The 24,007-nt window shown below is 43.7% G+C and overlaps 1 protein-coding gene and 1 long non-coding RNA gene across 3 annotated transcripts; one reads left to right on the top strand and one right to left on the bottom strand.

The window, feature by feature from the left end:
• The first annotated feature begins 657 nt into the window (after positions 1 to 657).
• Positions 658 to 2,021, top strand: LOC309699844. Its single transcript, XR_014274507.1, has 2 exons — positions 658 to 977; positions 1,099 to 2,021. It is a non-coding gene; the product is annotated as an uncharacterized lncRNA (long non-coding RNA).
• A 962-nt stretch (positions 2,022 to 2,983) lies between these two features.
• ccdc50a (coiled-coil domain containing 50a) lies at positions 2,984 to 23,459 on the bottom strand. Of its 2 annotated transcripts, XM_082522919.1 has the most exons (12): positions 23,117 to 23,459; positions 20,396 to 20,458; positions 16,653 to 16,782; positions 14,592 to 14,682; positions 14,063 to 14,153; positions 8,572 to 9,471; positions 7,737 to 7,888; positions 7,266 to 7,310; positions 6,929 to 7,066; positions 6,747 to 6,826; positions 6,561 to 6,670; positions 2,984 to 4,510 (listed from the first exon to the last, which is right to left on the bottom strand). In XM_082522919.1, the coding sequence occupies exons 1-12, from the start codon at positions 23,169 to 23,171 to the stop codon at positions 4,491 to 4,493; spliced, it is 1,875 nt and encodes a 624-aa protein (XP_082379045.1). In that variant the 5' UTR covers positions 23,172 to 23,459; the 3' UTR covers positions 2,984 to 4,490. The 2 variants fall into 2 exon arrangements, with proteins under 2 accessions (XP_082379045.1, XP_082379046.1); XM_082522920.1 differs by lacking the exon at positions 8,572 to 9,471 and having other exon boundaries at positions 23,117 to 23,453.
• Positions 23,460 to 24,007: the final 548 nt, after the last annotated feature.

The following is a 24,007-nucleotide window of genomic DNA, read 5'->3' as shown; positions in this document are numbered from 1 at the left end:
TTTCTACAGCTTTGACATAACCGCCAGTGGGACTGTGATAATTCTGAGTCAGGGTTGTTTGAAAAAGATAAACATTATCCATCAGTCCAAATCTAGGCTAAACATGTCGCTCCCGTTACAGATTAAGAACTGCGTTTCTGGAAAAAGTCGCGATAGATGATGAGCTTTGTTCTTCAAGTGGCAGATTTGATGATCCTGATCGTAAATGGTTAATGATTTTTCTTCGTTTCTAGGTGAGGGTGGGGCCCTAGAAGCAACTCAGCTGATGCAAGGCTGCCGTAGGAGTGATTGTTGGCATGAAAAATATTATTACTGTTTAAAGTGTTCACATTAAATGTAGCCCTTATCCAGCCGGCCTACAATCTCCAACATGCTTATATACACCAAGCCAAAGGGTGTAGAAGTAACGATAATAATAATGACAACCTTTCTTTCTTTTTTTCACTTCACATTTTGTAACTTCTGGCCTGAACTCTCATAAAAGCAGAGCTGGGGTTTTCTTTGTCTCTCTGAGGGTTGGCTCGGGAAGGCTTAACAGAATAGTTCTCTGACAACCTCTACCGGTTTTTCCTGCAGATGCGCCCCAGGCTTCACGGGGACGAGCACACAAACTAAAACATGCAGTGAATTAGATTAAAGATGACGGACACTTTTTTTTTCTTTGCAGACTCACATCAACGAGTCATGAGAGGAAACGATGTTTGTTCTCTCTCTCCCGAGATGATTTACTCTTTAATAACGTCTCTAATCTGGATTGACAGAAATGTAAGAAGGCGGTGACTCTCGCTCTCTCTCATGAGTGGGTGTGTCTTCGTGTCTGAACACGGCGTGCTCCAGTAGATAGACAGCTGCATTCACCTTTCTACCTGCCAGGTGAGACACGGAAAAGACAGTCAAGTCCTCGCAGTAAACCCGCTTCTTCACCATTCTGAGAGGAGCTGAACGCGAGTGGTCCGCTGACCCTGCACGCCGGACAGGTGAGCTCATTTACCTGTAGACACACACCGTGCTGCTGTTTTGTTTGCGCAGTTATGCTAACCATTTAACCAACTGCCTTGCTGATCAGGATGTATGTAATCGTGTTTTTCCCCTCCCCAGTTTCCAGGTAAAAAAACCCCAGACAATCAAAAACACCTGTTGCGTCCGGCTGACCTGCGATTATCAGCGCGACCCGCAGTGCTCAGTATCATTAACCGGGTACCAACACCTCGGTAGGCCCGCAGTTGTGAGCTCCGGCAGGTACAGGAAGAGCACCAAACGCCTGCCTCTGTCCGCAGAGAGATTCCCGCCTGCAGAACTTGTGTTATCCGCACAGCTGGAAACTTTGCCTGGGAATTTCTGTGCTCAAATTTCAGTCATTGTTTCTGGTCGTGTGTGTAACTTCCCATCCCGGCCTTTAGCGCAGGGCTGCCTGCCACATGGTTTGGAGGGATTTCTGTAAATCATGTTTTAAATCTGGGCTGCATAATTGAACTATTCCAGCGTCACTGACTGTTACACGAGCAGAGTCAACATCAGTGTCGCCACTGTATCATTTGATTTAGCAGCACTACAACCCAACAGCTGCATGCTGGTGGGCCTGACCTCCTCATGCATCTGCTGTCCCAGCAGAGTCTGATCTCCAGAGGATTGTAGCGTTTCCTTTAAGACTGCCCAAACTGAAGCCGATCACAGGTTCACAGCAGCAGCTGCTTTTCTGGCTGTTCAGGTGTACTTCCAGTAGTTCAGTTGTGACATATCCCATGGAGGGCATGGCAGTGGTGTTACCACTTGCAGACAAACCTTCAGTATTTCAGGTATGTTGGTGAACCAGCTCTGTTCTCAGAGGAAGGGTGTGACTGTACTTTAGAGTGGCAGAATTTAATTAAAACTGACAATAAAAGGCTACCTGCTGCTGGCACTAAACACTTCACATAAGGATGTTATCGCACACTGAGTACATGACTTTAGCATAATGAAAGGAAAAATGATTGCTTGTTTCCCTATGCAGCAATACAAATAAAGCAGCACTTCCTGCTATACTGTCTTCCTTTCATTTAGCATGGCTGAAATCACCCAAGTGACACTAAAAACTGAAGAGGAGGAGTGATACGAACAGTCTCAGTTCAAACTGACTTTAAGTAGTAGGTGTAGTTTCTTGAAGTCTAAGGTTTTCAAGAGGACTCAAACCCAGAGGCTTTGAGCAGTTTCTGCCTTTGGAAACTCAAAACCTGTACTACAGGTAACTCTGTGGTTACATGTGCCAAGGTCAGAGGTCACTGAAGGCTTCAAACGTTCTGCATTACGGGTTCTCCCACATCAAGCGGGCCCCAGAGGGGGTGACTGCAGGTCGTCATGAGCAGAGGAGTGAAACTAAGGTCACTGAATATCTTGACCAATAAACTAATGTGACCTTTAACACTAACCCCCCCCCCCCCCCCCCCTGTACTAAAGCTGTGGGATGAAGCGGGCATGTCAGGTGAGATGTGCTGAGTGGCCTACAGCTTCACAAACACGTTGTATTCATGGTGTAAATGCTGATGCAATTTATTACATTTTGAGATGCTACAAGTAAAAGCAACTTAAATTCATTTTACTTTAAAAGTCCAACATGTTGATTCATGATTGGTAGATTGCATAAAGCCCTAAATCAAAGAAAACAGACAACACATGAAAGTAAAGTCATATCTGAAGCACAACATACACAAATACACATCACTGTGATCTGTACCCTCACCAACTGGAAGCACGTCCACTAGGTGGCGTTCTCATCAAAGAATAAATTAGGGAGACCCACCACAGTGGGTGCGCTAGCTCCGCTACAACCACAACTTTTAATCGCTCCAATTTGTAAAGTCCCTGAAAAACAACACGTATATGGCACATCTCATTCTGTCAACAGCAAGTAGCACACACTGTAGTTCAATGACAGTTGCATGTTTGTTCAACGCACTACGAGAGAAGAGTTTCTGCGTACAGCACAGGGGCTTGTTCTCCACGCAGATTTATAATTTCAGCAACATTTATTACAAAGCAAAAACTCTACGCAGCACCAAATGCTCAATGAGTGAGTCATTGTGTGGCAATCACAAACATTTCAGCAATGTGCTCTTCATTATCCGTTTTTTCCCTCTCATAGCCAAAAATATCAGGACCTGAAGAAATATAAAACAAAACACTAGAATTTCTCCTTTCTGCAAGCAGGAAGTATGAGACCGGACAGTCCTGGAAGTGACAGCGGGGAAGCTTGGCCAATGAAAACTGAGGAAACAATGTGAGGAAAAAAGAAATTTACAAAAATAAATATAAAGCTCCCTTTCTCAATAAAGACAACGAGCAGGATACAAGTTTCATGGAGGGAGAACCGAACAGTTTCCACATGATTTGGTCGAATGTAAAAAACAAGAACGCAGATTTACACACAGCGTCTGAGCATGAACTCAGGTTTGACACAGGCAACACATGCATTTCATTTGGTACTGGTTCTTTTATGGGCCAGCTGGAAATGACAAGCTCATATGAAATATTGGCAGAAGACTGAAATACTGTACAGCAGTATATGTGAGCACATATTTAGTTTCTACAGAGAGATTATTATTGGCTGTTTGCAGCTTTAGCCCTTTCTGATAATAAAGAGGGAGCCAGTTAATATTGATACAGAGCTGAGATGCATGTACACATCTGTACACTCTCAGTAAGCATGCACATAGAAACAGTAAGTCATATACAGTCATACCACTACAGTTTAAGAAAGACAGGGTTAAGTGGAAAAAAAAAAAGTTCCCCTCACAAGCAAAAAAACCGCAAACACATCGAGCTGATCGATGTCCACAGATCGCCGCTAAGCTCCACCTCTTCTGCGCTGGAACAAGGTGGGAAACATATGAAAGCCAGAGCTACCAGCACCGAAATCAAGGCTTTGTTTTATAATTACAGCAAATAAAACAAAATATAATGCATCCCCTTCAGAGTCAAAGGCTGTGTGGCACATGGGCAGCCCTCACAGGGCCTCGCTGCACAGCACGGCGAGAACAGAGGCGCAGCACGCTGTAACAAAGAAGCTGCCACGTTGGTATCTAAGACACTGTAACAGCCACAGTGGACCAGACAGGCATGTCCCATGAAGAGTCTCGAGGAACTGTTACATCCAGCAGAGGCTTTAAGCCCTTTGATGGCACACAATGACCACAGCAGGGGGGCAGTTCCTTCATTTACACAGCAAAGAATCATGGGAGATTTCTTTTGGCTAGGCTTAATGTCACATCAGTTCAAAGAAATATGCAATCACATTTTACAGATCATTAAAAAAAAAGATGAGTATTTCTAGCACTCACACATCCACTTCCTCAACTTTGGAGGATATTAAAAAAAAAAAAAAAAAAATCCCACTGCCAACTCATGACTGTCCGAAGGATTCTGGCCAACAGAGTGTGAATGGGTGAAAATAAAAGATAAACACACACACACACAGGAGGACTGACAGCATGTGTGCGCACGGGCGAGAGCCTGAGTCACCGCTTGTGATGGGCACCTGAAAAAGATGGAAGAGACAGAAAATGAGCTCCATATACTGCAGTGTAGCGCTGCCACAAACGATTGATAGTCGACGTAATCGTGACTAGTTGACTAATCGTGGCCCTGCTGCAGTGCAATTTATGCTGCAGTGTTTATGAACTCAAGTTTTCCAAGGTAGCGTTCAGGAGTTTATTAATATGAGTGACGAGAAACCAGCTCTGGTCGAACTAAACGCCTTCAGCACTCTCACGTGTTCATGTAGGCAGTGCTAAGAAAATAAAGGGAGACGTTCCTATTTAGACATTTGGCCAAAACAAACCACTTGAAAGAAATGAAGATGTTCATTTTAACATTGATGATGTCAAAGATGAGGCCTGGGGACCAGAAGACTGGACATCTGGACAGCAATGAAAAATGTAAACTTTAGACTTTTAACTGGTTTTTTTCCTACTGATAAATGACCAAAGTAATCAAGTAAACTTTTTGTTTGTTCATTCCCAACTTCAAGCTTATTTGGATGCAAACAACATCGGGGAAAATACAGTCGGGTCTAAGCTTTAGCACGGAAACTGCATTACTGCTAGTCTTTAATGATCTTCTCTCAATCGCTGACTCGGGGCGCCCTGTGGTCTTAGCTTTGCTCGATTTGTCCTCTGCTTTTGATTTGGTGGACCATAATGTCCTTTTAATGAGGCTTAAGGTGGGCATCACGGGCAGTGCCCTTAGCTGGTTTAAATCCTATCAGAAAGGTCCTTTTCTATCACCATGGGTACCTGCTCCTCCTCCATTGCCCCGGTCACCTCTGGTGTCCCCCTGGGGTCTGTACTGGGTCCTATGCTGTTCTCTTAATACTTGTTATCCTTGGGCCGAATCCTTGAAAAATACAATATTTCTTTCCACTTTTATGTGGATGACATTCAAATCCATTTTGAACTGGCTGAGGATGTCACGTCATCGTTGCAACACTTCTTCAATTGTATGAATGAAGTTAAAAACTGGCTGCTGAGCAATTCCCTCATTCTCAATGATAAGATGGAAATCATAATCGTCGATAGTCAGGCTGAACTCAATGATGTATTTGGGCCCTTTGCTGACTCTTTCTGATACCCGGGTGTTGTCTTGGACAGTTCCTCTAAGCTGGACAAACACGTGTCCTCGGTAGTTGAATCCAGTTTCTATCAATCACGTCTAATCTCCAAGGCCAAGCCCTACATACCACGTAAGCACCTTGAAAAACGTATCCATGCCTTTGTTACATCCAGATTAGTTTACTGTAATTCCCTTTATGCTGGTCTCCATTCTGCCGTCGTTCAAAATGGGACTGGTAGGTTTGAGTCTATTACTCCGGTTCTTTCTGACCTGCACTGGCTTCCCATTAAAATCACATTGATTTTAAAATCTTATTGTTCACGTTTAAAATCATAAATAATACCACACCCAGCTATCTTACTGATCTCCTCAGCTTTTACACCCCCGGGGGAGCGCTTAGATCAGCAGGCCAAATGCTCCTGGTGTGACCTACATCTCGGCTCAACACCAGAGGTGACCGAGCATTCGCCTCTCTTGCACCCTACCTCTGGAATAATCTCAACCTATATCTGCGTGTTCGTAATGGCACTGTGTTTTATCGTTTTGCTCTGATTAAAGCTTATCGTGTTTAACCTTCAGCCTTTGGCTTGTGCCTACTGTATATTGCATAGTTATGTCTCCCACCTGTCAGTATATTTGTATCTGTAACTGCACTTAATCGATTCTGTGAAGCACTTTGGCACACCCCTGGTCTTGAAATGTGCTATATAAATAAAACAAATAAAAAAACAAAAACTTCTTAGTTAAATACTGTAGTATTACTAGTATATTTAGTTAATTAAACTTCTGAGCCAGTGTTGAGTCTGACAGCCTGATGTATTTCTATCTGCAGATTCAAAGTTAACTCTTTCTTTGCAGAACACACGCAGCCAGGAACGCTGGGAGAGACACGGCTATTAGCATCAAGCAGACTAAAGTGCAAAAACACCACAGTGTTGAAAAAGGGCAGCAGCTGCCTTGTTTAGGTTTTCATTTACCTCTGTAAGTTGGATCAGGTCTGGCTGGAGCGCGAGGGGCAGCAGGGTGATCTGGGTAGACGTAGCCAGGACTGACATTCTCATAGTCATGTGTGCGCGGCTGTGGAGGCCTGAAACACGTGCAAAACATTAATACATTTCTGCTTCTTTACAGACTGGACATTTCTTCTGGTGAGAGCCGTGTACCTCGGAGGCTTGTAGTTCTTCTGCCTTTGGTACTCGTACTCCTCTCGTGTCCTGGGCCGGACAACGTCCTCGGAGTTTGGCTGGAAACCAACAGAAATTATGGTTCTCGTCCCACAGAGGAAATACAGTCTTATATGGAAAAAGCACGCATGTTAAAAATATGCACGGTCATGGAAAATTACCCTGTAGTCTCCCTCTTGCCGCCTCCTCTCCACTGCCATCCTTTCCATGGCCAGCCTCTCCCGCTCCTTCTCTTTCTCCCATTCGCGATTCTTCCTGTACTCCTTTTTCTCCTGCTCCATCAGCAGTCGGGCGATTTCCTGGCAAAGCGAGGCGACTAGGTCATTTACCCCAGAATACGTCCTACATGTCACATGACATAACTCTACACAAGCGTCCCAGATGTCATCAGAGAACACCTGGTTCACACGAAGCAGCCAAAGCGACACCTCCAGTGCTGCAGAGCATCTTTGCACGTAACATTTATCCATGTTGGAGGAGGAGTTTCCACACACTCACCTCGTCTTGTGCCACTTGGGCTGCACGCACGTGCATCTGGCTCGCCTGAAACCAGAGAAAAGGTTACGTTCTCACACAGATGTTACGTGATGTTGGAAACACACAAGAAAAACACTTTCAGTTTGGTTTTTGACATCAAGGCTTCAAGTTCTTTACAGCTTTGATAACAGAGTCAAATGCTTTACTGTCATTGGCTGCTCTGGAGCCAATCACGTTTCATCATGTCAAATCAAATAATGCACAACAAAAATACATTTATGGGCAGAGTTATTCAAACATTTTCATTTCTTTACAAAACTGATTTCTAAACAAAGAAGAAGAAACTCAACCACACACAGACCGACAGACCTTTAACTTTGCTCTTTGCGCACACTGTTTGCTAACTATAAGCTAATGTGATTGTTCCCTGTACGTCACGGTGTGCGTGCACATATGGACAACACGTACTTCTCTTCTGGTTTCCTTCCTGACCTTAATTTCCTCCTCTTGCAGTTTCCTGGCCACCTCCAGGTCCTTCAGCTCTTGCTCGCGCAGATCGAGCTTGGTCAAACCCTTGGTGGCCTCACTCAGTCCGTACTCAGTCTCTGGCATTACTGACCCGCCGCCATGGTGCGCAATACGACCTGCAAAAGGCAAATCATGACTAACAGAGCAGGGCTGCGATGATTATTTATTAGGATTCGCTTCAGCAAAAGGAAATCTCATCTTAAAGGTGCAATTTACACAATTACAGAATAAAGTAAAGTTTGTATCATTTTTCTTGATAAATTAAAATGATTTATGGATCAAAATCATTTGTCTGTTGAATGATCAATAATTTGATGCCACATTCACACAAAAATACATTCAGCAGCAGTTTGATCAAAGCCAATGCACCTTTAAAGGGCTGCAGTGCATCTCCACTGGTGTTGTTCGCTGTGTTTGGGTCATTTAAACCTGTGGCAGATCTCAGATCAGTTAAAACCATGAAATGGTAAAGTTTAGCTTGTTCAATTGACAAGAACACACAACCAGCTCTGAAGCCCTTTATCAAGGAAACATTTGAGCTTACAAAGCTCATCAAGCCATAAGAAAGCACACAGCACACACCTCACTCCAAGCACAGAGACAAGAAAACTCCACACTAGGCGAAATAAATCATTGGCCTCAAACCTGAAATCACAAGATCGCTGATCCTGAAAACAGTGAATCTAACGTGTGTGTTAGCGATCGCTGTTAGACTGACCCACCACCTCAGACTGCCACAGAAAGGTTTAGCACACCACACAGCCCCCCCGCAGAGCCCAGAGGGAGCTCGGGGTGATACCTGTCTCTCCGCTGGGTTGACTATGACTGCGTTCCCTGCCACGACCCTCCCCCTGCTGGAGGTCCCAGAACTCCCTGCTGTCTCCTCTGCCTTCATCGCCCCTATGATCTCCAAACAGCTCATTGGGGCTGGACTGGACACGGTGCCGTCCCCTGGTCCTCTCAAAATCCTCCTCTTCCCCCTCCCAGGAAGCCCTCCCTTCCCTCAGCCGGTCCCGGCTGTGTGCTGGCTCCACAAAGGCCTCTTCGAGTCCTCTCTCCCTGCTCCGGGTTCTCGCTCTTTGTCTTCCTTTATCTCGATGTCCGTGTCCCTCTAGCTCTCTGTCCAAACTTCGTCCTCTGTCTCTGGATCTTTCTCCGTCCCGCCCCTCTGCTCTTCCCCACCTGAGGTCCTGGTCTCTGTCCCTCCTCTGGTCTCTTGCAGTATACCTCTCATATTCCGGTTCTCTGCCTCCGTCTCGGTCGTACTGCCTGTTCTGCTCTCTGACCCACGTTTTGTCCCTCTCTTTAGGAATTTGTACTGGAGGTGGTCTAGCTGGCCTCTCTTTCCTCCTCACCACTCTCTCTGTGTCCTCGTATCCTAAATCCCTGGCTCTGCCAGTCTGTGAGGGCTCGTGCTCTGGATACCTGTCCCCGTGTTTGCCTCTGTTGTGCATCAGGTGCTCAGGAAAAGGATCTGCGTGCCTGCTACGGCCTCCTTCTCCCAGCAGATAGCCTTCTGGGTATCTGGAGCGACCACGGGGTGCTGCAGCATCCAGTTTTGGGTGTCTGCTCCTTTTAGGTTCTGTTGAACTATAATCTGGAGAGTAATCTCGACGTGAGCTCACCGGAGCATCGTATCGCCCGGGGGACGTCGGTGTGTGATGTCTGGGTTTGTCCAAGTCTAGAGGTCTTCTTGCAGCTGAGCAAAGCAGAGTGAGAAGGCACGATGATGATGATGGTGGTGGTTGATGAAAACAGGGAAAGTTAACAACAACAGACAGGTGTAATATAAGTCAAGACAGTGAGCACCGGGTTAGATACAGCACCTGTGAGGAGAGCAGTGGTTAGAAGAAAGAGGAAATGCAGAAGATGACATTAAATGACCCAAAACGTCCCGGCAGTTGTTACGGTTGGAAAATTAAAATGTTGCAAAGACAGCAACAGCGAGTGTTAGCCGCTATCAGACAGTCTGACTGGATATAAAGGCACTCAGGACTCATGATGGGACATCAACCAGTATATGATGTTTTTAAATGGTTACAAATGGTCTGCTCCTCCATTGCACTCCACATGCCACTGCTTTTGTAAATACAGACGCTGCAGACACACCAACAGAGCAAACTGTTGATCTGAGCACTTCACCTTTAAGGAAACCTGTTTGTTGGGAGTCGACATGTGGCTGAGAAATGTTTGAATGAATACAAATGAAAGGAAACGCACAGCGAGGAACAAAGCTCAGGCCAGTCCTCGCCGCACTGCCAGTCAGTGCAATGGCATTCCAGTTATCCAACCAGCAGCAGGGAGGTACGAGCAGAGCCTGACACCTGCTCAGACGCCCACGGGCATTCGCTGTTTGCTCACCTCGTCTCACTTTAAAAAAATAAAATATTCTCCTATTTTTAACCTTTTATTCTACCCTGACAGCTGTTCAGTGACGAGAAGCAACATGTTTTTGTACGTCAGAGAGAGAGACTGTGACATCATCACAGTCACAGGTGCAAACGCCCAGTGGTGACGTTACAGGTGAGCAGTTACATAAGTTCTCACAGTCTGCAGTCGATACAGAGAACAAGCAGGTGGACTGACAGCGAGAGGCTCGCCCGTCCCCGTCTGCGCCGACAAACACCAACACGGAAACTATTCAAATCAGCTTCCGTGACAGTTTAAATGAACAAACAAGCACAAGATAAAAATCACTCACGAGCACTTTAAGTAGAAACTGTGTGTGTTGAATTTTTGCAGAGCACCAAATTGCTAGAAAACCAGACTGATTTTTCTTCTGTTGACTAAAAGGAAAAAAGAGATTTTCCTCTGTGCTTCCTGTGTGGGAGCGACACCACTGTAGAGGTTTAGTGTTCTGAGTCAATCTCAGAAACAAAACACCCAAAAGGGTTGAAATGGCAAAGCTGGTAGTCAGCATGTCACATTAGATTTAGCAGCTGCAGAGAGAAAAGCTGAGCTTTTATTAGGAACAGGAAATTTACTTCCTCCCACACTCACACTCACAACTGTGGTTCAAGACCTGCGACCGCACTCATGCCTCAACAAGACGCAATAAGAAACGGCCGCAGCGCTTCAGGTACAGAAGCAATCGTGATGACATTTTGGATTAGGACTTGCAGCAAAGCTTCAATTTTTCAACATGAAACATAAAATTGTGACACTGAGCTGCTAACACGTTTTAGAAGCCCCAAAAAACACTAAAAACATGTTGTTGTTTTTTTAAATACATCAGAAGTAAATCTAAAATTGCTCCTAATTCACTAAATGCCAACTCTGGTACAAAAGGCTCAATCAGCGCTCTGCACTGGGAGTAAAAGGACGAGTTATTTCTCTGCAGGAACACGCAAGCCTTCCTTCAGGGTTAATTATGTGCTTATAAATGCATTCCACAATCTTCAAGTCAGCAACAATCGCCATGAGTGTTAGAGACACACCCACCGCACTCAAAGCTGGAGACAAAACCAAATCCGGCACAGAAACAGAGACCGATCACCTCCCGTGGCCTTACTCATGACTTTATATTCTTCTGTGAAAAGCTGTGAGAATTATTCTTTAATCCTTGAAAGAGTAGTTGTCAAACAGCTAACAGATCATCTGCAGAGGCTTATTTGAAGAGTTTCAGTCAGGTTTCAGAGCTCATCACAGCACAGAAACAGCTTTAGTGAAGGTTACAAATGATCTTCTTATGGCCTCTGACAGTGGACTCATCTCTGTGCTTGTCCTGCTAGACCTCAGTGCAGCGTTCGATACTGTCGACCATAATATCCTATTAGAGCGATTAGAACATGCTGCAGGTATTACAGGTACTGCACTGCAGTGGTTTGTATCATATCTATCTAATAGACTCCAGTTTGTGCATGTAAATGGAGAGTCCTCTTCACACACTGAGGTTAATTATGGAGTTCCACAGGGTTCAGTGCTAGGACCAATTCTGTTTACATTATACATGCTTCCCTTAGGCAGTATCATTAGAAGACATAGCATACATTTACACTGCTATGCTGATGACACCCAGCTCTATCTGTCCATGAAGCCAGATAACACACACCAATGAGTTAAACTGCAGGAATGTCTTAAAGACATAAAGACCTGGATGGCCGCTAACTTTCTGCTTCTTAATTCAGATCAAACTGAGGTTATTGTACTCGGCCCTGAAAAGCTTAGAAATATGGTATCTAACCAGATTCTTACTCTGGATGGCATTACCTTGGCCTCCAGTAACGCTGTGAGGAACCTTGGAGTCATGTTTGACCAGGACATGTCCTTCAACGCACATATTAAACAAATATGTAAGACTGCGTTCTTCCATTTGTGCAACATCTCTAAAGTTAGAAATATCCTGTCTCAGAGTGACACTGAAAAACTAGTTCATGCATTTATTACTTCCAGGCTGGACGACTGTAATTCATTATTATCAGGAAGTCCTAAAAACTCCCTGAAAAGCCTTCAGCTGATCCAAAATGCTGCAGCAAGAGTCCTGACAGGGACTAGAAAGAGAGAGCAGATTTCTCCTGTTTTGGCTTCCTGTTAAATCCAGAATTGAATTCAAAATCCTGCTCCTCACATACAAGGTCTTAAATAATCAGGCCCCATCTTATCTTAATGACCTTGTAGTATAGGGCTGGGTATCGTCACTGATTTCTAGAATCGATTCAATTCCGATTCACAAGGTCCCGAATCGATTCGATCCACGATTCGATTTAATTCGATTCGATTCGATTCAATTTAAATCTGGGAAATTTTGACAGTCAGAAATATAATTCAGATCAGTACATTTACATATTTTTGTATCTATAAAAAGGAAGCTGACACTCGCAAGACTTTATCCAAGCTGTGAGCATCACAGCAGATGCCTTTGTGTCAAAGTAGCTGAAGATAAAACACAGAAAAACATGTAGGTGATTTTCCTGGCCTGGGATTTTATAAAAAATATTCTGCAGTACATCAAAAACGAAAGAAAACCATTAATTAATGAACATTACCTCTGACGTTACAGCGGTTTTATTAGAGACACGGCTAAGCATTTTGCATTTTGAATAATTTTAAAAAGTTTAAATTTGTTCAGTATTGAACAGCAGAAATGAGGTTTTCTTTTCGGAAGAATGTAAAAGGGAAAAAAACAGCGGCCGACAGCCTGTAAACAACAGTAGACTTGTGCGTAACAAGCAAGCGAATAATGAAGAAAGCGAAACTGTTCGAGAGAGAGAGAGAGGGGGGGGAGAGAGGGAGAGAGAGAGAGCTGCGCATCGCAATGGAAGCAAAACAGTAAAAGAGTGAATTCATGACGATGTTTATGTGAAGCGTTTGGATCTTCTTTTGCTGCTGGTTCGGTCAATATTGTTTGGAGAGAGATCAAACTAACAGCCTTAGAATCAGCGCATAAAGGGCGTGAACACAAAGCGCGGACCCGGATCAGCGAGCTGTCGGCTTTCACTTTCAGCCCCGACTGTGAGAAAGGCGACATCTAACTGATTCTGATCCGCGGGTCACGCCCTGTGTTTAAGTCTATGTGAAGAATCCCTGTACCTGCTCTCATTTACTGTTTGGTGGTTCTTGAAATTTTGTGAGATGTCACCAGAGATTCTGGCATTTCGGACAAAATAAATTTATATTAAAAAATCGATTCAGGATTTTAATGAATCGATTTTACGTTATCCAAGCCAGAATCGATTTTAATCGATGAATCGATTATAAAAACCCACCCCTATTGTAGTACCATATCACCCTATTAGAGCACTTGGCTCTCGCTCTGCAGGCCTACTTCTTGTTCCTAGAGTATTTAAAAGTAGAATGGGAGGCAGAGCCTTCAGTTTTCAGGCCCCTCTTCTGTGGAACCAGCTTCCAGTTTGGATTCAGGAGACAGACACTATCTCTACTTTCAAGATTAGGCTTCAAACTTTCCTTTTTGCTAAAGCATATAGTTAGGGCTGGACCAGGTGACCCTGAATCCTCCCTTAGTTATGCTGCAATAGACGTAGGCTGCCGGGGGATTCCCATGATGCATTGAATCATATCTGCTATTAATCTCTGTCTCTCTTCCACAGCATGTCTTTATCCTGTCTTCCTTTTCTCACCCCAACCAATCACAGCAGATGGCCCCGCCCCTCCCTGAGCCTGGTTCTGTTGGAGGTTTCTTCCTGTTCAAAGGGAGTTTTTCCTTCCCACTGTCGCCAAAGGGCCGCTCATACAACGGTCAGCCGTTTTACAGATAGAAAACTAGCTTTGCTCCGACAGCCATAAGTCAACATAAATGAGGCATTTACATAAGTCAGCGGTGCTCTCCTCACCTCCATGATCTTCATCAAAGCGCGTTTCCAGCTGCTTATGTCTCCTCCTGTCCTCTTTCATCTCCTTCTCCTGCAGCTTACGAGCGATGGCCTGCAACAAAACAACGCAACAGTAAGCACGTCGTCCCGCATCAATATAGAAATGTCCCACTTAGACAAAGGTCATATTTCTTTGGGTGCACGTACAGTAGCTCGCTTCTCAGGCCAATTAGCACATGCTTCGTACACCTTATGGAGCACGTAGGAGGCGATCTGACCCAAGTTAGCTCACTCTGACTAATCTAACACAAACAGTGTTGCTGATTGGGAAACAGAATCTAGGATTTCTCAGCTTTCCCATTTATCAACAATGTCATTGTAATGTTTAAAAAAAAAGAAAAAAAAAAGGTCCCAATTACTTAAAAATAAAATAAAATAAAAGTGGAAACAAAGGCGCAATGATTGGAAAAGAATGACCCGCCCAAAACAGGAAGACTAGAAACAACTGAGGGGTAGAAACAAGCAGCACTGCCTCAGGTCCACTTCCTACCGCATCTTTCTCTTCTTGCTGTCGCTGTCGCTCTGCCTGTCGGACCAGTTCCTCCTGAATCTCCTGGGCGATCTCGTTATCTTGCCGCTCGCTGGGGTTCACATGTGTTGCAAGCATGTACGAAGAGAAGAAGCGGGAAAATGTTACAGCAGGGATGTAATGGAAGGACATTTTTAAATTCACAGCTTTGCTTAAAGATGCATATTTACACTGACACATTTGTTAAATAAGCCTTATTACACTTTTCAAGTCTCAATTATTCTGACGACAAACTCACACAGTGGTGCTGAAACCGGCTCTGGTACTACACACGTTAGATTGTTGTGTATATAAAGGTTTAAAAGCCTCCCTGACTTCAACACTGTGAAAATGATGCACTTTTTTGTCACTTACAGTTTTCAGTAATTCTGTTTCATAAGGGGAGTCAACACCCGAACCCTCAGCTTTGAAGTCATCCAGCATGTTGTGAATGATGGTCAGCGCGCCTCAGGCAGGAGCAGGAGGATCTTAGCTCACTGCAGGGTTGATCTCACTAGCGCCTTGGCTCACGCTCATCTTTGAAGCTGCACGATTTAGTCAAAAACACCATCTGCCTGCAGGGCTGGTGTGTGAAAATCCTTACAGTGTGTGCAGACGCACCTGAGTGTGAAATCTTACTAACAGAAGGAGGAGCTTATACAACCCACACCGTACCTGGATTTGACCCGAGTGGTTAACGGCTTAGGATGAATTAAAGTGGCACATGTAAACAAACTGCTGCACCTGAGCGTCTTGAAACAGTACGTGCTGAGAAAGAAGTGATGCTGTTTAGTCCGGTGTCTAAGTGGCGAGTGTGGGATAGACGGTGAGCTTGGAACAAGACCGGCAGCACCGGCCTGCATGCGTCGGTGAGGCATCTGGCACCCAGGGAGTGCAATCCCTCTACTCGAGCCCTGCATGTTTATGTGTGTTTAAAATAAGTGGGTTCGGCGAGTCAGCGCTTTTATGTTGATTAAAACTGCAGAGCACAGAAAGACTCCAAGTGCCTTTTTGCACACTTGGGATGCAACTGCTGCTTTGGGCTGAAACAGAGACAACAGAGCTCTCTGCTATGTTCAGCGGAGCCAGATTTATGTTTCTGCATCAGGCCACTGTGGTTAGTAAGTGTACATGCTGCATTGCTTTGGACATGCAGTTGGAAGCAACCCAAACCCCTCGGGGAATATAATTATACATCAGCGGTGACAAAGACACCACACAGACTCCATAACAACTGAAGAAGATCTGCTTATGCCGTTTGTTTCTGCATGTTTCTAAAGCAGGATAAAGACTGAAAGCATTTTGTAGGTTAGCTTGAGTCTATGAGTCTCCTAACACAGATATAACATGTCTTTAGCACAGACCTGTTAGGAAGTCTGTTACATCCTACGCCTAATTGACGCATGGCTCAGCAACATCTGCTCTTAAATAATCTGAAAACCAGCTGGTCAGCAGAACCAGCTCCAAACCTCATGATTGCTCCTTGGCAAAAACAAGATTGAAAGCATACTGAATGACAGGATCTTCTCATTTATAACAATAACAGTGTTAAACCTACTCTGAACAATCACTCAGCAGGAGTCACCTAGAGCGCTGCGCTGGCTGACCTCGCTGCTGAAGCACAAATCTGTCCGAGGACGGGGTTTGGGAGTAATTACATGAGATTAGACTAATTGGAAACAGATGCCATCATCAAAGTAACTAATAACGCTCACAGCGAGTACTGCTGAGTAATCTGATGGCTTTAAAAGTCCTCGAGGTGCATCGAGTGCTTCATTTCAAAAACCAAACATCCAACCAGCAGATCCTTATTTTTCTACTTGGACAAATGTTGCTCATATGCACAACTATAACCAGGCGCATGCTTTTATGCAACTGCTGACTCTAGTATGACTTTTCATTAGCACAAAGCTCAATGAATAAATGTGCTCCATGGCATTATTGATTTGGACTTTATCTGAGCCATCAGCCACATCTCCAGGAATTCCTGCTCTTCTTACATTTAACAGGTGTGTATGAGGCTGACGTGTGAGGGACACCTACATGGCAACGTTCTCTTTCTGAGTCTTGATCTTGGCCCTCTCATCCTCCTCCTCTTGGAGCTTCTTGGCCACCTGCAGGTCGTTCTGCACCAGACGGCTCTTATAGACATTGGAGGCCAAGTGGCTCTCAACTGTTGACACACACACAGAGACACACACACACAGGCTTGACTATCAGTGAGATAACATAAATGTTGAACAGCAGAGGTTATTTGCAGGTCTACACGTCAGCGTCTGAGGACAAGAGAAACGCCGCGGCCGTTTCAGCCTCTGCTATTCAACAGACTGCGCTCTCAGTCGCTGAGGAATGAATGTTGGCGGCTGAGGCGTCGTTCCAAGGTTGTGTGACGGCATGCAGTCGACCATAACAGATGAGAAATCCTGCTTGCTGACGCACTTCTAGCACTTTGTAAGCAGCGCATCACTCACTCGCTCAGTTCTGTTCACTTTGTTATTGATCCGGGACAAAATTACATTTGGCAATTTGTACGCGAGGAGCTCCATAAGGTCTGTGTCTGTGATCGGTGGGATGGAAACAGGAAACCATGTCACAGCTGTGCCATCATGATAAAGAGTCGAGGGACTGACATCGATTTTTGGGGGGTTCTCTTGAATGACGCTGGGATTAATTTTTCACGTGCTGACAGCCCATGAAAAAAAAAAGTCTGAAGGTATAACTGAAGTCACACCGTAAAATGAAGGACATTTATCCACTGCCATGTTTGCCGTGTCAACAGCAATCTGGATTCATCTTTCAAGGAAACAAAATGGACATTGTGAAATCTGTTCATAAAACACATCCTCTGAAGAGGCCTCGGGCCATTCAGGAAAAGAAACAACGCTGAGCTGTGAGAACAGACACGAGTGGAAATCTGCACGGTGAAAAGAAGCAAACACAGAAACGGAAGATGCCAAGTGCTGACACGGCCTTGCAGAAATGTTTCCATGTGACATTTGGACACTTTGCTGTTCCGCATGCTCAACATTTTGAATGGGAACAAAAGCCAGCTGTATCTGCACATGAACACAAACTCAATGTGCTTAAAATCTTCTTTTGGACGCCATCTGCTGATGTGATCCATGAAGAAAAACAAAACAGGGGGGGGGGGCACTGCATATTTAGAGAACTACTGAAATATATTAAATGGCATCCTCCCTTTTGACTTCCAGGGTCAAAGTTGAAAGAACACTGCCAACACAAACCTGATCAGTTACTGTGGCAACAAAGGAGCAAATGGAAATGAGCCTTGGTGGTAGATCCCTACAGCTTTAAAAGGGCACAATCACATTCATTACAGCTAATCTGCACTGAGAGTGTGGCTGGATGACATCTGCCTTCCTCTTATTTAGCAGAGCTCGTGGCATAATTTACCTTTATATGGTTTTACAATGGAGGAAACGGAAAGACAAACTAGTGTCCTCTACAGCAGCGCGTTCTCTCGGTTCACACTCTAAACTTAGTGCAGAGGTTCACCAGACTCGATAATAATACAGCAGCAGCCCGTCTCTGATGCACGGAAAGAACCTGAAAAAGATGTTGATGTGAGATTTCAACAACTTATCTTGATGCGAGGGAACGGAGCCCTCTATAATGACTCTAATTACTTGCATATAGAGCAGGGCGATATGGCCAAAAATATTTATCACGATATATATTTGAAAATTTGCGATAACGATATAACCGACGATATAATTGATGCGAGACAAAATACAACTCCACAACATTACTAGCGCAAAAAGACAACCTTCCATTTATTTTCACTTAAACAAGAAGCTGGTTTTTATGTACATTAAAGCTTTATAAAAATGTAACAGTGCAAATGCAAATTCCTTGCTGAAAGTTTAACCAAAAGGCATTTCCAGTAGAAATGGGCTGACATATCCTGAGCATAACCATGTATAATATCCACTGAAGTTAAAAAGAGGTGCTTTGCAACATTAAACTGCAGTGTGCAGTACGCATTTTTCGGACCATAAGGTGCACGGGATTATAAGGCACATTAAGCGAAACAAAGCAGTCAGATAAATCAAACTTTATTAAACTCATTCTTCTTGCTTCCTCCACTTCTGTACCATTGATTCATTAATGTTGAATTCTCTGGCAGCTGCTCTATTCCCATGTTGTTGCAGTATATGAATGACTAACCTCGTATTGTGGATGGATTATCTCAGTTGTTCTCCTGACTGAAGTTTGGTCCGTTTACAGCATCCTGCCATGCGATTGCATTTGTCTCTAACCATGAGGAACCTTCACGTTAACTTTTATAAGTGGAAAAGTGTTAGTGTTCGTCCTCCAGCTTCACTGTTTATGCTATGCTAACATAGCTGTGTCGCTAGCGGTCACGTAGCACATCATTATATACCAGCTAGCCCAACTTCAGTAACCCTACAAACGTCACTGCTGTTTAGTTTCCTGTCTTCATTTATGTTGGAAGTGATAGCAGAGCTGTACGTTTGATTTTTTTCAGAAATCTTTCAGTCAGAACATGCAATATCATGCTTAGGTAACTAGCGAAACTAGCGAGCTAACTTCCGCTAGCTTCCTGCTAACTTCTAACTCCGTTAAATGTAATAACTTTTGTTTTCATGGATGCCTGGAAGTTAAACTTTATACTTACACCTGGTAAAGCAGCAATGCTGATCGTTTTATTAAAGATGAAAGAATTTAGACAGTTTTTAACTCTAAGTGATGCTGCAGTGTTGTTTGACCTGAAGTATACGGAGTTTAGGACCCAGATTACTCCCAGATTTAAGAGCATCTTAGTCCGACAAATACGACAATAACAACGGCCGCTTGCATGTTCTGCAAAAAAATGTGCTTTGTTGTGTATCTGACGGACAAACACCAAACCAGTTCCACATCACGGAAGTTGCACCATTTTTACAAACCAATTCTGGTTCATCTGTTTCACTCAACAATCGGCCATGTGCGTATGAAAACAAAGGCACTGCGCATGCGCGTTTTACTCATATTCTATCGCGATATTTCATTTTCCTATCGTTGCCTAACATTATACCGGTATTACCGTGAACGGTATAATATGGCCCAGCCCTACTTGCATATGTGCTCACATTAAAGTACCAGCTAGCGTAAAAGGAGACACAGATGCAGTGTGTTCAGCTCTACAATCAGAGCTTTCTGTGCTACAGCTGCTGCACACAAAAAAGCCACCTCACTGCTCTGATGCAGAGCTTTGTGGCGTCCCGCAACATGGCTCGACTAATTGTGTACCAGGGTTTATACGGGCTTAATCAGACTTCAGCCACTGACGCCGCGCTCTGCCCTGCAAATAGCAAAGTGGAGCATCGTGGGCTGCATGCATGCTTTTACTGCTACAAATAAAACATAATTCAAAGCTTGATTTTTAGCAAAGTGATACCAAATGATTTAGGAAAGAAACAATCTGCAGTTACAGAAAAATCCCAATGCAGAAAACAGTGCAATAATAAATGGCACCAAGTGTTTAAACAGACTCTCCACATACAGACCTCTCTGTATAAACTTGGATTTCTGTCACGTGAATAACGCAGCCACACTTTCGTCTGCCTGAACACAGTCAGGGAAAGCAAACGTCTGAAGGAGGGAGAGGGCAGCACTGTTTGTCAAACGCTTGTTTTACCCGTGACACTCCTCAGGAGTAGAAACTCATTTTATCAAGAGTCAAGCTGAATGTGAGAATGAATGAGAACCACTGCCTTAGGATGAAGAAAAACCCCAAACATGACTAATGTGTAGATGCTTACTTTCTTGTTCCTGGAGGTTATAGGCCAGGGAGTGGTCCTCCAGCACGGCAAAGTCTCGGCACACTAAAGAAAGGAAGAAAAACAGGCTTCATTTAAAAACGAGTGCTGGAAAGTGTAGCAAACGTTACAATCATTCAAACAGCCCCATGTATTCAAACACAGAGCTATGCTCCCAGTTAAACACAAGCTTGAGGAAGAAGAGACGTCAATTTGAATCAGACTTCTCACGGTTTCCCCGTTTAACATCTGGCACGTCTTCCCTCATGTGCTTAATCAATAAAAATGAATTTAAAGTCATGACGGAAGGCAAAGTGTCAGGATTCCACCAACAGGGAATCAAATGTGTCACGATACTGAGAAACTACTCCTAAAACTGTTTTTAATCTGATAAGCTGAGCAGAGTGCCTCGCTGCACAATGAGCACATCATTCTTAGCTACACAAAGTGATTTTAGATCCTGTCTGACCTTCTGGAATTTGTTTTTGGATCTGAGATGAACTGAAAGTGAAAGAGGAAGCGCTCTGCACTCAGACTAAAAAAAGCGCTCAGGGTTTTTTATCTTGACAAGTTATTTTAAGGTGAGAAGAAGTGAGAAAACGTTTTGTTGCTGCCCTAAAGTGCAATTCAAAAGGCAACATTTAGTTGCTCATCTAGCAGAAAACACATCCCAAAGGCAGTAAAACGAAACGTGTTTGTGTATAGCCAAATAAGCTACAGTAAGTAAAGTAAGATTAACCTGAATTTTCTATCTAAGCTGAGTTTTTATGACGCAGGACTTTTTTCCTGTCGTTTTCAGGCCTGGCCAAAGACTAAAAGTCCACCAGCCACAATCTCAGCTCTGTAGGAAGAGAATAAAAATGTTTTCTTAAAGAAAAAAATATGAACTGCTCATTTTCCATATCTACAGATAACCCGAGAGCAAACTTTCCAGGCTTGGTTTCGGTATCACTGGTGCTGCCAAAAGATTCATCCTGAAAACAACAGTTTCGGCTGATGGAGTAGGTGGGGATTTTTTCCTCCGAAACCCCCCAGCACCAAACGTCATCCCGACACATCCACCTGATCCTTCTCAACGACGCACACAGCTCGTGTCTCTTCACGTTTGCTCCAGATCTTTAACAGCAGACGGTTTCCTGTTAAGAAGAACTAAGGAGGCGGTTTTAGGCCTTTCTCACAACCTCAGCTAAACATGAATGTGGACTTAAAAGTTCTGTCAGCGTAGCTTAACTCCCCCTACTTAGCAACTTACCATAGCATCATATAAACAGAATACTCTGTCATGGCTTCATCAAACAAAAAGCCTTCAGAAGTGTGGAGCTGGCACCAGATCGCTTCAACAAAGCAAAAGCAATCTGGCATCATACATATTCACCAGTGTCGATCAGTTTGTGGAGCTCACACTGTCTCCTCACCCCTGTTAAGCTTACAGTCCAAAGATTACTTCATCCACATGAAATATTAATAACCAGTAACTGCCTGTGACTGTGTGACTGTAGAGATCGCTGGGAGGGAATCGACCACCATTAGGCAAACACACTTGATAAATCATCCAGACTGCCTCGTTGTGCACGATGGCTAATGACAGATGCTTTGAAGGAGGATGACACCTCCACCGAGCATTTTCTCAACCATATGCTTAATCTTCTTAGCAAAGAGACTGTATCGTGGCTGCTGCTGCTTTATACGTCAACAGTACTTTAACAGTTGCTTTTAAACAGACTTCAGAAGAATTCAGCACAAGTGAAAGACGGGTTACAGCTGCACTCACGGTTTAGGTTTTCACACCATCATTCACTTCAGGACCTGAAATAGAAAATAGGTCTAACATGTGTGCACTATGCAAATAGATGGACACTTCTGCGTTTAATAAACCACAAGAACATCTAAATATAAGTAAATATTTCAAGTTCATTTCTGCACCTCGTTGTTTTTACTGTTTTCTAACTTTTCCAGCAGTTTTGTAGAGTCCATCCCTTCCCAATGCAGACTAGACAAGCAGTGCAGGATTCTTCTCTCTCTGACCAGAATAACAAACATCCTGCCCAGCAGCTGCTTCACACTAACAGGTGCTTCCCACCAGCAAAGCATCCCATCCATAATGCTTTTCCATATAAACACCCCCGTTTCCATTCTGCTTTTCAAATCCACAAACAATAGCAGACCTAGTTCTGGGTGTCTATGTGGCAAAGAGCTCGTGGGATTCATATTCTGAACAGTCATAAGAAGCAGGAGGAAATGGCACCAGAGAATATGAGACCGGGGGCAAAACAACAAACAAAACTCAAACAGAGCTTGTGTTCAAAACTCTGGCTGGACCACATACCTTAAAACAAGAAAACAACTCAGGTGACAAAGTTACAAGTCATGTAAACACAGCACATTTCACCAGCCCAGCACTGTGTTTAATATGAGGCGGCTCTCACTGTGTCAACATGTACACAACACATAAAACGGTGTTTCCCACTGTAAACCTGCCTGGATGACACCTGCACCCAGACTGACCATCTAACTCCAGCCTGAAAAGACCAGTAAGTGTGCTAGCATCCACTAGCAGCGTGTGCTAAGAGCCACATTAGCCGTAGTGCATGAGACAAACAAATAAACACCTGCGTTTACTCGGTTAACATTAGCCTCGCTAGAGTTATCCTAACCTAACAGGCTGGCTGTTTAAGAGCTAGCTTGCTTTATATTTTTCCAGGAAACATGTTATGTGGACATTACCCTCTTTCACTCCAGGTAGTTTATTCTGGTCGATGCTAACGTTACATTCAGCCATGTTGTCACGGATAATAAGTAAAAACAAGAAAAAGAAAAGAAAAAAAACCCGTTGACGGTGAATTACACTTCAGCGTTTTTTCCGAAGGTTAACGGCAGCCTGATTGATCGCCTTAACTCATAAACCCGATTGATGGTTCAGGTGCTGGACGACCCTTTGATTAGTTTCGGTAACCACCCTCTCCTGATACGTCGCCGCTGTAATTGCCAGGCTGTTACTCTGCTGTAGCTAGCTGCCTGTCAGATTGCTAGCGTCCCTCCCTCCCTCCTACACCCGGCCAACGGAGTAAGAGGATATTTCCTGTATAGATTTTTCAGAATAAAATACCAGCGTTCGCAAGACTTGTGCAGGAAAAATAAATCAATTCAATTTAATTCAATTCAATTTTATTTATATAGCGCCAAATCACAACAACAGTCGCCTCAAGGCGACTCACACACACACTCGAATAAAAAGAAAAGAAAATCAAAGTGAAGATTGTTCAAGAGTTCCCTTATTTATTTATAAATATTAATTAAAAATATTTATATATTCGTGACACAATAAATAAAGAAATACAACTGAACCATGCTACTGACTACACCAGACCTACATGCTTACGAACTTAGCCCAGCCAGTATAACTTTAACCTTTGACTGTGCAAAAGCCAACATTTAGATTTAGCTTTATACTTTAGGTTTTTTGAAATGTACCTTTATCAGCCAGCTTCCCAAACATTTATTGAATATATTATTAAACTAAAAGAAACGTTTAACGAAGCTCTCCATTGAGGTAAAAAAATTGTCTAAGAATACACTTATGTTTCGGAAAATGAGACTATTTGAATTTAAACCCTT

Source organism: Aulonocara stuartgranti (genome assembly GCF_965226115.1).
Source record: "Aulonocara stuartgranti genome assembly, chromosome: 23".
NCBI classification, from domain to species: Eukaryota; Metazoa; Chordata; class Actinopteri; order Cichliformes; family Cichlidae; genus Aulonocara; species Aulonocara stuartgranti.
The sequence above is the reverse complement of the archived record's forward strand: the minus strand, read 5'-3'. Positions and strand labels throughout refer to the sequence as shown.

Excerpts from the sequence above, each read along its gene's own strand:
- ccdc50a (XM_082522919.1), bottom strand. The coding sequence starts at position 23,171 with ATGGCTGAATGTAACGTTAGCATCGACCAGAATAAACTACCTGGAGTG. Across the intron at positions 7,311-7,736 it reads TGCAAGAGGAGGAAATTAAG|GCGAGCCAGATGCACGTGCG; the intron begins GTCAGGAAGGAA and ends CTCTGGTTTCAG. Across the intron at positions 6,827-6,928 it reads GGCAAGAGGGAGACTACAGG|CCAAACTCCGAGGACGTTGT; the intron begins GTAATTTTCCAT and ends GTTGGTTTCCAG.